The 13,470-nt window shown below is 42.9% G+C and overlaps 1 protein-coding gene across 2 annotated transcripts in view; it reads left to right on the top strand.

Moving 5' to 3' along the window:
• The window catches only part of RASSF5 (Ras association domain family member 5), a 151,955-nt gene that overhangs the window by 19,922 nt on the left and 118,563 nt on the right, over window positions 1–13,470 (top strand). Inside the window, exon 1 of one of the 2 annotated variants that reach the window (XM_053245140.1) lies at window positions 5,104–5,260. The exons of the other annotated variant lie outside the window; for it this stretch is intronic. Coding sequence (XP_053101115.1) covers window positions 5,104–5,260 — 157 coding nt within the window. Of the gene's footprint in view, window positions 1–5,103; window positions 5,261–13,470 lie in introns of those variants that run through there. 2 annotated transcript variants of the gene reach the window in all.

Genomic DNA, 13,470 nt, shown 5'->3' with positions numbered 1-13,470 from the left:
AAGGTGGTTGTTGTTGTTTGATTTATTGGTCAGCACCCTATGTCATCAGTTCTGGGTTTGTCAACAGACAAGTCTACACTAAGTATGCCATTTTGAATTGCCTGCTAATTATTTTGAAAGTGGTGTTATTAGTTTCAATGAAAATATATGCTGACACTTCCAAGAACTCAAACAAAAGACCAAAGGGACTTCCACAAGTCTGCAAAGAGACCTGACATGAGGTTCATGTCACATGACTTGTGCTAAGATTTTTTTCTATGGTATAGGGAGGTTATCCTAATGTGATGGGTTGTCAGTCTCTGCATGCTCCAGACAGGACCAATCAAAATTCAGGCACTGTATATATAGTCAGTCATCTGTCACTCACACCCCAGATCCAATCCTCCTGTCTTGCTCTGTTAGACAGCTCTTGGTTCGACTCTCTCTCTCTCTCTCTCTCTCTCTCTCTCTCTCTCTCTCTCTCTCTCTCTCTGGCTATTCAGGGTAGTTTCTTTTTCTTCTTCTTCTGTGTGCAAGGAGGGGAAGGGAGTTTGCATTTTTTAATTATCCCAAATTTCCCCCCCCGTTTATTTTGAATTCGGTAAACATTTTTCTGATTATTCCAGCAGATCTTGCTTATATTGTGCCATCGAGGTGTCCCAAGTTGGGGACCTGTTGAAAGGTTCCCTCTCGGAGGGACCTCTTTCCTCCGGGCAAGGAACCCGAATGGGTGATCCTCCCCGCTTCAAAGCCTCCTGATTCAGCTGTCCCTCTGTTAGACAGCACTTCTGCTCATACCGGGGCTCCGTGTTCGGCTGGGGATATCGCCGCGTTTGTGGCTTCACTTTAAAAAGTGGTGAAGAAGACAAAGCATGTCAAAGATCTGGAGAGTGCAAAAAGGAGAAGACACAAGCATGCTCCAGGAGTTCCCCTCAGTGAGCTGCTGCAGCTACAGGCTGTACAAGGGCAGCGACCTGATTTTTTCCTGCCCGATTCTGTGCCATTGGCCATTTTGGGCGCAGCTCCAGCTGCAGGTGAAGCCGCAGCTGATCTTTTGAAGGGTTTTCCCAGTCAAGGGTCTAGTTTGCTAGCCCTTGCCAGTGTTGGGAACTTACCATGTGGGTAGAGCACTCCTATATATGGGGCTGAGTTTCCCCTTGACCCGTTGTGACTGCATGACCCCCCCGTGAGGTCCGTTTTCATCCTCAGTGCTAGCTGTGCCTAGTGACCGCCTTGGGGTCCGAGCGTTCCTGGCAACAGCCCATGCAAGTCTCAAGACCCTCCTCAGGGTCCTTTTCCATTGACTCCTGCCACCTCTGTCTTGCTGGCTCCACTTATAGGGAGTAATTTACAAGCTCAGAATATTTCTCCTGATGTGGCACAATGGCTGGGGGACATTATTACAAGGCAGTGCTTGTCTGTTGTCTCTCCTTTGTTGGGCACTGCTGGGGCTTCAGGGGTGCCTGGTCCTTCTGGCATTACTAGCCCCTCAGTTCCTCAAGATAATGTTCCCCGCATTCCTAGCAAGACAGGGACAGGACGTCCTAGACGTCCCTCATTTTCATCTTTTCCTGACTCCAGCTCTGCAAGGCAGGCCATTCCTGATGGTGTGAGAGAGAGGTTTTTGAGGAAGTGGAGCAGATTTTTTCACAAAAGGAGGTTTCCCAGGTCTTCCTCCTCTTCAGAGGGGGAGGCTTCAAAAGCCCCTAGGAGGGCTGGTCCTATTCCTACTCTGGCTCCTTCAGGGGTGCCTGTGGGGCCTTCACTGGAAGGATTTGTGCCCTTTGCTGCACTATCCATAGCTGTAATTCTGCAACTGGCTATTCCTCCTCAGCCTCCTCCTAAGGGTACACAGCTGTCCTCCGTCCCACTCTCCTCAGACACACACTCTTCCGAGTCTGAGAAAGAGGAGGGTGAATTATCTGACGAACAAGATGCCCACAGAGAGCCCAGTATTACACGTCTCTTTACTATATCGGAGTATGAGGTTCTCTTGGCCAGGGCCAAAAGGGTCATTAAAGATGTATCTCAGGAACCAGGTACTGCAGCTGCATCCGGTCTGGATCAAGAGGTTTTTCCCTCTGCCATAGCTTCGGCTGATACGGTACCTTTTCCTACATTATTTAAAGATGTCATGATGGCTGAATGGGTCGTTCCTGTGTCTCCCAAGCCTACATTATCTCTCCCTAAAAAACTGTATAACCTGCCTAATGACATGTCTGTTTTAGTGGTTCCTTTGGTGGATGCGCTGGTGGCACAACTTGTGTTGGGGGCCTTCTTGAATAAGGAAGGTGATGAACACTTGAACCCTGAGGACAAGAAGGCGGATCACTTACTATGCAAAGGTCATGAGGCATCTGCCACTCTTATCAGGGCAGCAGCAACAAATTCTGTCTTTGCTAGGGCATCTGTACTTTGGACAAAGGAATAGGTCAAACTCATACCCCCAGAAAATGTGGTACTGTGTCAGGGTGTAAATAAGCTTGCTAAGGCAGCTGCGCTTATGGCGGACATGAGTCTGGACTGCATTCAGCATGCTTCCAGGGCCATGGCCACGGGAGTAGCAGTTTGGAGAGGCTGATGGCTCAAAAATTGGCATGTTGATACAAAGCCTAAGGTTACTTTGGTGGCTATCTCCTTTTGGGAGGCTAAATTATTTGGGGAGTCCTTGGAGCCACTTTTAGTGGAGACCAGGGATAATAAAAAGGCTATGCCTGGTGGGCGTAGGAATTTTCAGAGACCTTTTCGAGGAAATGCTTCCTGTCACTTCGACAGGAAGGAATTTTTGGCATCCATCAACCTTTCCGAAGCATACTTACATGTGCCAATTCACCTGAACTAACGGTGCTTCCTGAGGTTCTCCTACAATCAAAGACAGTATCAATACAGGGCCCTCCCCTTCAGGCTTTTCTCAGGACCTCCGGTGTTCACCAAACTGATGATGGTGGTGATCGCCCATGTTCGTCTTCAGGGGATCCACGTCCATCCGTAGCTCGACGATCTGCTACTTCGATCCTCATCTCGGGTTCTAGCTACCCAGGATGTGCAGCAGACGGTCCAGATACTCGAGGCACATGGGCTTGTCATCTATAACCATCTCAGTGCCTTCAACATCTGGGGGCCTTGTTCAATAGCAGAACCACTACGGTGACCTTGACACCAGAACATCAGAAGAAGATTGCCTCCGTGATCGTGCCATTACTGCACAAGTGCAGCTGTTCCCTCATGAATCTCGCTCAGATCATGGGGTTGATGATAGCATACCTGGAATGCATGCCATGGGCAAGGTGGCATTCCAGGCCCCTTCAATGGGCCATTCTTATGTTCCAGATGGCTATTATGGAAAAGAGACAGGTGAAGGTGCGGTTGCATCTCAAGGTCAAGGCCTCCTTCAGATGGTGGTCGTCGCCGGCCTTGGGATGGGATCTTTCATTGGCAACTCCAGACAAGATAATTGTCACGACGGACGCAAGCCTTTCCGGTTGGGGAGCTCACTGTCAGATGCACCATGCACAGGGGTTGTGGACCCAGGTGGATCTGAAGAACAACATAAACTGGCTAGAGTTAAAAGCTGTCCAGAATGTTTCAGAAAGATTCAGTAGTTTTGAAATTAGATCCGACCTTTTTACCAAAAGTAAATTCAATTTTCGATAGGAATCAGGAGGTGGTGTTGCCTTCCTTCTGCCCTAAACCATCTCATCCTAAGGAGAAGTCCTGGCACACCTTGGATGTGCGTAGGGCACTTAGAATATACGTCAACCGTACCAGTTCTTTTCTCAAGTCTGATTCTTTATTTATGTCTTTTCATCCTTCTTCCCTGGGATCTAAGGTCACTAAAGCTTCCTTGAGTCAGTGGATTAGGGCCGTCATCGCCCTAGCCTATGAATCTCTGCACTTGTCAGTTCCACTGGGGATTATGGCTCATTCAACAAGGAGCACCAGTACCTCGAGTGCGTTCTCAGCTCGGGCGTCCTTGGAGGAAATTTGCAAGGTGGCAATGTGGGCCTCGCTGTCACCTTTTGTGAGACATTATAAAATTTTGTCTTTCCATGCAGCTCAAGCTGTGGTAGGGAGAATGGTGTTACAGCAGGTGGTTTAACCATCCGCTTCCCTCCCAATTTGTTTGCTTGGGTATGTACCATCATGTTAGGATGACCTCTCTATACCATAGAAAAAGAAACATTGGTAGACTTACCATGAAGGGTTCTTTTTTCAGGGTATAGGGAGGTCATCTGGCCCTCCCGCGGATGGGTGGGGGTCTGGTTTCATTATTATAAGGGAGGTGGGGTGACTCCCAGGGTTGAGTTTACCTATTCTTCTTCCACTATTGTTATTATGGTTGCCCTCTTGGTGTCAGTTCTATTCTCCTTCTCTATACTCTACAGTCCCGGAACGACAGTCTGAGTGACAGATGCCTGACTATATATACTGTGCCTGGATTTTGATTGGTCCTGTGTGGAGCATGCAGAGACTGACAACCCATCCGTTAGGATGACCTCCCTATACCATAGAAAAAGAAACCTTCACAATAAGTCTACAAGTGTTTCTTTTTCTTCCTTGTCTTGTGGAACATTTGGCCTTGTATTTGTTGTTGTAACTAGTAGCCTGTGTTTAACTGCTACTATCCGCAAAAGATGTAGAGATCAGTTACTTAGCATACTAAGATTATATTGGTTTAATTGCAGTCAAATAATCTTGACCTGAAACTGAAAAGGTAGCAGAAAATAAGAGCTTCAGGGCCAAGGATATTAGAAGGAGACTTTGCGAAGAAAGGGATGGCTCCTGGTCTCTCTTTACAGTCGCTTCTGTTAGGTTGCTTTATCTTATCGGAGAAAAAGCCCCAGAAATAGAAAGTTTCCCATGAGTTACAGAAGCAGCCGTGGAAGTTTCTAGACTGAGGGGCGTGCTTTTTGCTTTTGTTTTAGAAAATACCAAAGAGAAAAAAGAAGTGAAGAAATGGCTAATTTCACACTATATAGAGAGATCTCATTTTTGCAATGTGAATAACTTGCAGTGATAATACATTTGCTGCTTCCAATAAGATTCCGCATTCAAACACTGCCTGCTTGTCTGCTTGCCTGGGTTGCTCGTGCCCGAAGAAGCTATTGATCTCCTGTTAGAAGAATGACAGAAGGGAAAGCAGAGGAGGCTGCTGCTTGCTTTGGGCTAGTAACAAAGAGAATACGCAAGATCTTCAGGCATTTTCCCAAGTCTAAATCATGGTCCGAGGGACTCTATCTCCAACTCAAGAGGCCCAGCAAGCTGGTCTTGCAGCCTAAAGGTAGGCTGTAATCATTTGGGCAAATCTATGCGCTGATTTTAGTAATAAACAGAGAGAGGTGGAATACTGGTTAAGTGAACAGGGGGGTTGTGCCATACTGCCTTATGGTATATTTAAGAAAGTACTTGATTAATAACTTGAACATCTGTCATTTTCAGGCCAAAGACTGATTTGTGTAAAATCCTCAATACTGTGTCTTTTTCTTGTTGTTGTTTTTTGGCCTATTATTTCTGAGACGATTAAACAATCCAATCATTTTTCATGCCAGCGAAATATGCAGTACATTGCTGTAGTACTACTGTTGTGAGCTGTAATGTTAGTGTTACCATTACTGTGGCTTCCTGGGTTGTTTTTTTAATAACAATTTGGTTTCAAATGCTAGACTTTCAAGTGTTAATGTATTTCTTAAAGAAGAATTTTCAAAGGATTAATCTTTGGTCTGTACATATGCTATGTTTTCCATATTAAACTGATGGAAATGTAAAAACCAAGACATTTTGTAGAAGGCATCTGAAGTTTCATTTGCCTTTTTAAAAGATAGTTGTAAGCAGAGAAAGAGACGCAAAATCTGCAAAGTTCTGGGAAAGATATTAGGCATATTTATGAGTTCAGTTTCATTGCTCATGCTAATAGCATCCTCGCTTTTTCTTCATTTTTGAACAGTGAACCTTATTGTTTACTCTAATGCCTCCCCCACTCCCTCACAAGTAGCCTTTACTTGGAGAAAACATCAGAACTTTGGAATGCACCTTCACTTTCCTGAAGATTTGGTAGAGGCAAAGAGCCTGCAAAATGAAATCTGTTGGATTATTTAGGTTGAGGTTGCTATGTTTGGACAATGGAATTACTAAATTGCATAAAATGTTCTTCTGCAACCTCTCTGAACTTTTTGCGGGGGAAGCAGAGTTGTCTAAAGGTCGGGAGAAGGGTTTTAGAATTTCTTGTGACTTTTCATAATTCATACTAACTCGTTCCTGGACACTCTGACATACTATCTGATGTATCCAGATAGTAATTGTCTATAATAGTCAATATTTGTGTCCTTCAAAGAGACCATGTTCAGCTCCTGACTGCATGAAATGAGAATTGGCTTATTCTCTCAAACAGCTGGTCAAGAATTATTCAGTAATCATTCCTCTTCTTCATTTTTGCTTCCGTATATGTGGAGTTACAAACTGCATAAAATCAATCAAGTGAGGACATCATAACTAAAGCCGGCAGGGTATCTGCACTCGAGTGGTATTCAGCAAGTACAGTAAATTCTAGTATAAAACTGTCAGGTTTCACCAACTCACTCTGATTTCAGGAATTTTGTTTGTTTTTTGTTGCAAGTACGTGATTATTTCTTGCCCCATGATTGAAATTCAGCATATTAAGTCTTGCCCATTGTTTAGACTGATGAACATAAGAACATGCTGCTCTTCTGGGCTTTGTCATTTGTCCTTCTCAGAAATATAGCTTGATGATGTCTGTCATTTTGTAGCAGTTTGGTGCATTTCAAAAAGAAATAATTGTTCTTTCCAGAATCCTTTTTTACTAGCCAAGTACAAATCTTTCTTGGAAGGTTTAGTCTAGAGGCTTTATCTGCTTATTTGCTTTACCTGTTTATTATCTACGCGGCATCTCAACAGAGTTATACATGCTGTATCTTAGCAAAACTTGTTTTTCCCTGTTGGGTGCATCCTAGCTCATTGAATTATAATTTCTGGATATATACTACCACTACTACTGCAACAAAAGTGCTTAAAGCAATTTACATAGAAAAATAATACAATAAAATAAATAAATAAGATAATATCTTGTCCTGAAAGGGCTTACTATCTAAAAGGAAATATGAAGGTAGACAGCAGCAACAACCACTGGATGGATGCTGTGCTGGGGCTGGATAGAGATAGTTCTTCTTTCCCTGCTAAATATAAGAGAATCACCACTTTAAAAGGTGCCTCTTGACTCAGCAAGGTTTATATATTGAGACACCCACCCCTTATATTCAGATGTAACTAGAGGTGAGGGAAAGGAATTTTAAAGAGTACTGCTGCCACTTTCAAATGTGAGAAATTGGCTGATATTGCTGCCTTAATAAGCTTTGAAATTCCGTGATTTTCTTGAATCACAAAATATTTCCTTGTTATGTGGTGTATATATTAAAATATTAAATATCAAGATGACTTCTAATGGTATTGTAAGGCTATTGGCTAATCAGCCCTCTGCTTTTAACTGGAAATACAGCATTACGGTTCAGGTTGCATTATGAATAACGTCTTGGCATATTTCTAGAAAGGACACTTCAGTCCTTTCTAGACACTTCAGTCCTGTCTATTTCTAGAAAGGACACTTCCCGCATGGTACTTCGGGTGACACGACCTGCTTCCAATAGTTCTTTGTGAGCCATGTCACAAGACTTCATCCTAAAGCTGTTAGGTTTCTAAAATTAGCTTTCTCAGCAAGTTGCTGAAGTGATTATGCCTGTTCAGAAGGTGATAGTGACCACAGAAGTGGTGTTCTTAATCCTGCAAATGATCACCTAATAGCCACACACCTGATCATTGACATGAGACTAGAAATGTTAGGTCCCTATCGAGATTTCAGGATAGATACGCTTATGTTTAAGTAGTTGTTATGATGACAAGCTAAGGAACAAGGAAGATCAGATTAAGTTAACTGTGTAAATTTCCCTGCCCTATCACTGTGTTCTGGTCTTAAGATGTAAACCTATATTTAGATATTCTAGTCCTGAAGGTCATCCAAATCAGAGAAGCAAGCAACATCTGTGCCTTTTTAAAAAATTCCCAAAGTGAAAACCTGTTGTTCGCACCTGTGAATATTTATCCTGAATAAACAAACAGGCTTCCAAATGGCTATAGTGATCTATAAAAGCAGGATTGTCCCAACTTGTTTCTTTGCAGATTAGTGCAGTTCGTAGTATTAGTGTCAGAGGTGCACCTAGGCAATTTTGGAACCTGGACCTGAAGGCCTTCTGGGTGCCCCCTCACCACTGCAAAATAAGCTTCAGTGCACTATTTCTTACACCAGGCTCAGGAAAAACTGGAAACTTAAAAAAAAATAAAATCTGAATAAGATACTTCCCACTGAGCTGCACGTACCATAGCATGGACAATCCTGCCACTTAAATTAGCTGAATCTGTCTACTACAATAGGCCCAGGATGGGCCTGGAGGCCCCCCACAATGTCCTGTCTAGGACCAGGGTGGCCATGCCACCATCCTGCGCTGGGCACATGACTCTGATGGTGCCTGTGCACAGCTTGCGCCCTGCCGGCCGATATCCTGTTGTGCGTGGCTGGTGCGGGGGGTGGGGGGCGGCTGAGGGGCTAGTGGGCCGCTGAGGCGCTGGGCCTGGCCAGGCCTGGAGCAGGCGAGTCGCTTCCCCATGGCTGCGCAGTGCGACTCACGAGTGTTGTGATCCTGTGATGTCATGTGCTTCGGTGTGTTTTTTATTTATTGTATTGTTTTATGCCTGTTTTTATATGTTTTTATACTTTTAACATGATGTTTTTATTGTCTTTTTATTGTATGTTTTTAACTTTTGTAAACCGCCTTGGGGTTATCTTTTTAACGAAAGGCGGTATATAAATGCAAAAATAAATAAAAATGTGCTTGCAATGCTCATGTCGCATCATGCAGGTGCGGGGAAGCAGCTCACCTGCTCCAGGTCTGGCCAGGCCCAGCCTGGGTCCAGTGCCTTAGCCACCGGCGCCGCAGAGGTAGTAGCTGTGGGCAGGCCCACCCAGGCCCACTCAGCCCCACCTCCACATACAGCAGGAGATCAGCGGGTGGGCTGAGGGATGGCTGCAGTTGCCCTCAGAGTCATTCGCTTGGCCGTCTGGTGTGGGCTGGCAGCACAGCTGCCTCCGGCAGGATATGTATGCCCCCCCCTCCAGTGTTCAGGACCGGACTTTCACCTGGAAGTCCAGTCCAAAGGGCGTCTCTGGTTAGTGTGCATGGTTCTCCATTCGTTTAAAGGCACAGAGACCTCTTAAAAAAACACACTCACATATGTCCAAGAGCTTCTGCCTATGGGAAAAAAATGTATCTGTTCCAAATGGAAGAAGTGGTGTTAGTGAGCATTGTTCCCCTTCCGGAGCCCTGGGCTTGCCCTTGCTCATCAAATGTTCCCATACCATATATTATTGTGCTGATCAGAACTTTAAATGAGGAACAAAGCACAATTAAGCAACTTCTCCACTGTCTGGAACAGTGGTTTTTGTTTTGTTTTGTTTCTTGTTTTTTGTTTTGAAAGAAAGAAAGAAATGAGTGCATATGTGCAACAAGGAGGAATGATAAGCAGTAGTCTAGTCCTAAGAATTTGCAGAGGAGCCTGTACATGCTAGAGACAAAATAGAATAATAGAGATAGGCAAGCACTGCAAAAACTCTAGTCATGTCTGAAGTGAGAATGTAATTTTAAACTAGGGGCTATGAGTTGAAGACTTTCTTTTTAGTCTTTCTGCAGTTGACAATCTTAGCACAGTCTCAAACTTAATTGAACACATGGGTTGCTTTAGCAAAAATGGACTTCCCTTCAATCATTCATTATTATTATTTAATCTAAATGTTTGGAGAAAAACAGCAGTAGTGGGATTTGCTGTGATGCATATGTTAATTTTAATTTTGAAATTGTTTTAAGAGTGTTTTGTTGTGGAGCAGGTAAGAGTTGGGGGGGGGAAAGTGAAACTGGGAGATCTTGCCAAATTCGGACATAACACAGAACCGAGGGCCCAATGGGCTGGTGGCTCCACCCCCACCCCCATGTGCTTAACTTTCTGAATTTGGATGTAAATGCTTGTCTCCTTTCTGCAGTCTGCAAAAGTTCCAGTTCCTGGAGCGGGAACTGGTTGCCAGGCTTCCTCCGCAGCAGCCAATCAGGATGGAGAGAGGGAGGAGCTTCCTTCCTTCAGCTTTGGTCCCAGGGAAGGCTACCTCCATTACTGAATTCAGACATAATGGAGTTCAGACATTCAGATATAATAGAATTCAGACATTATTGAATTCAGACATAGTGGAGGCAGCTGCAAACTGGAGGCCCATGCAGCAAACATCACACTGAGCATTCAGTTTGGAGTTTGGCAAGTGAACCCTCAGGTTGAGTTAGGGTCCAAACTTTGGTGTCCTACAAATGTTCAGGTTTGGGGGGCTCTGGCTGCTTTGCCTCCAGTTCCCCATTATGTCCAAATTTGCCCTTAGCCTGGGGTTTTGAAAGGCCCGTAACATTTGCTGCATTACTCCCCTGATGATGAACACTTTTAACTGATTCCTGCAGGTGTTCATAGTTGCAATGAAACCGCCAGAATTAAAAATGGTGCCTGTCAGATCTTCTTCTGTACTCCATATTAATTCTGTTAATGTCTAATTGTTTGTCTATAGTATAGATCTGTATGTAGGTACAGTTTTTCACACATGTTCAGTATCATACACTTCCTATCTGTGCCCTGCATTTGAGGAGACTGTACCCCAGTTCACTTTTAAAATGAATGCTTGTACAGTCATTCACACAAAAACACTTACATGTGTACAGACACCCGTATGCATGTACACCGTAATGTCTGAGTAGGGCTTTTGTTTCTGGTATATGCAGGAGTCCCATTGCATATTCTTGGAAGAAATCTTCTATTTATTTAAAATATTTATAATCTACTCCTCCTACTGCTCAGGGCAGCTCACAAAAATATTAAACCAAACAAATAAAACAATATAAAATTAAGAGATAATATAAAATAAAAATTGAACCAAAAGCAAGACCCAATTAACTAGATTTAAAAACTAAAAGTCTAAAACCCACCAGATAAAACAATAAAGGTATCTCCAAAAGGATGAGATTTTAGATGCTTTTTTAAAAACCTCAAGAGAAGGAGCACAGTAAAGCTTTTCTGAGGAAAATGTTCTGAAGCCAAGGGGACCACAGCCTTGACTAGTACCTGTCAACCAAATCTCAGTCAGTGGTAGGGCCATGAGTAGGGCTTGAGATGCTGAATGAAGGGCCCTGGCAGGTTTGTACAGGCAAATGTGGTCCAACAGAGCTTAAGCTTATCAGAAGGCCCGATCTGTCCAAAGAGAAGTGAAGTGGAATGGGGAGAGAGGAGGCATATGCCCTGACACTTCTCTCTGATGGTGAGGGAAATCCACTCTGCAGGTCCTCAGAAGCACTAATTGTTTCACAGGTGCAGTTAAAGGTGTAGCCAGAAATGGCTTATGTGGGGAACTTAAGAAAAGTCAAATTCAAAAGATAAATTTCTTTTAAAAGATTGGAATTGTGTTGAGGTAAGGAGCTACAGCCCTCCTTGGTCTACCATAGTTCCAGTCTAGATAGGCTCCCTACAAATGCTATTTAACAAAGAAAACACAAGCATGAAGCTGTATAGCGTGAAATAACATCTAGTTTGACCCTGAGGAACAAGGCAACTAGTGCTGAAATTTGAACGAACATGCCAGTTAACTACTAAATGCAGGGATATGTCATGCTTGGTTTTGCAGACAAATGTCTCAAATGTGCAGGGTTATTTCTAGTGAGACAAAAATATGGGGGAGTTTAACACATCTCTAATCTAAACATCACAATGGGAAAGCAGAGCAGAGAGATGGCTGAATGGCAAATTTTTCAAAAGCACCTCGAAGTATGGCTCCTGTAAATCTTGAGCAAGTGGTTTTTATCACTTGCGTTTATTATAGATGTTGGAAGAATTAAAAAAGAGAGAGAATGAACAAGGCCAGCCTTCTGTATTATGTAGTAGTTGCTGTTAATATGACATAAAGACAAGATGTCATTTGCAAGGACTGGCATGTACTGAAGGGATTTTTTAACCACCTCACTGCCATTTATGTCAGTATGCAACCATTGCATCTGATGTGGGGGTAACAAATTCAAAATAATATCCAAATAAATACACAGCACAGAGTAATGAGTTGGGCCCAACTTACTTCATGCTATTTGCTGCTGAAGCAGGTATGCCATGTGGTGCACCAGCCTCTCGCAGCTATTTGTTCCTTTAGCATTATCAGGATGTTAATTCTTGTCATTGTCAAGATACCAACTTTTTGCTTGGGTAAGTTGAAAACCTCTGACACTTCAATTGGTTGGAAAAGGGAGGGAAAAGATGATACCATAATGTTGACTTCAAGACACCATCCTCAGAATTCATCTAGATTTATAGGCTGGATAGTTGACTGGATGTTATATCCATTGGCAATTGCATTGTGGCATTCAGACAGCCTTGTGCATTTCTGACTGGTTGTCGTGTTCTCAGGGCTCTTAGCTGAATAAATCCTAGCAAACTAAAATGAGACATACTGTTCACCATTTAGCCTCCTATATTAAAATATGTAATGAAGCTATCTTGAGATCATGACTTGATGCTTTTGGCTATAGGACCTTCTCAGAACAGACAGGTGTGTAGTAATAAACTGGGTGAGTCAAGATTATTCTCTTTTCCATGAGGGTGAACTTTGTTGTGGATGGAGTAGGGTAGAAAAGACAACACTAGACTAACCAAAAAATGTTATAATAAGTCACAGCTTAGTAGATGGATCTGATCATCACAGTGTCAGGGTGTTCAAGACAGAGAAGCATTGGACTAATCCAGTAGTTCAGTGACTATGATAGATCTTTTGGGGAACTGATAATTTACCCTAAATGGATCTGAAATAGCTACATCCCTTTTTGTGGGATGGAGGGGGAAGAAGCCCCATGACTCAGCAGTGTATGGTCGCTGATGTATTCAACTTATAGCGGACAGCCTGGCAATTGTTAAAATTTGTTAGGGTTGTTAAGACTACAAAATCTACTGAGGCACCATCAGTGCCCAGATGGTATAGTTGAAATCACATGGGCATTTTAAATCATTAGCACTTGCGGATTTTCTCCTGTTTCAGTTAATTCTCCCTGCTCAGTTATTTATTTATTTATTTTACATTTTTATACTGCCCAAAACACAAGTCTCTGGGCAGTTTACAACAAAACAATAAAAACAACCAATAAAAAGATTAACACATTTCAACGATAAAAATTAAAAATGTTAAAACTATTAAAACACAATTAAAAGCCTGGGTGAACAAATTATATTTTATTATTATTATTATTATTATTATTTATTGTTTACACAGTCAGACAGGTGTTATTGACTGGTTTGTTTTATCCAGACATCGAGTCCTTCCCAAGGATCTGGGATGGCTGAATTTTATTGTCAATGTTGTTGCTG

This window comes from Hemicordylus capensis, chromosome 4 (assembly GCF_027244095.1).
Source record: "Hemicordylus capensis ecotype Gifberg chromosome 4, rHemCap1.1.pri, whole genome shotgun sequence".
NCBI lineage: Eukaryota > Metazoa > Chordata > Lepidosauria > Squamata > Cordylidae > Hemicordylus > Hemicordylus capensis.
Note: the sequence above shows the minus strand (reverse complement) of the source record. Positions and strands in the feature narration are given on the sequence as shown.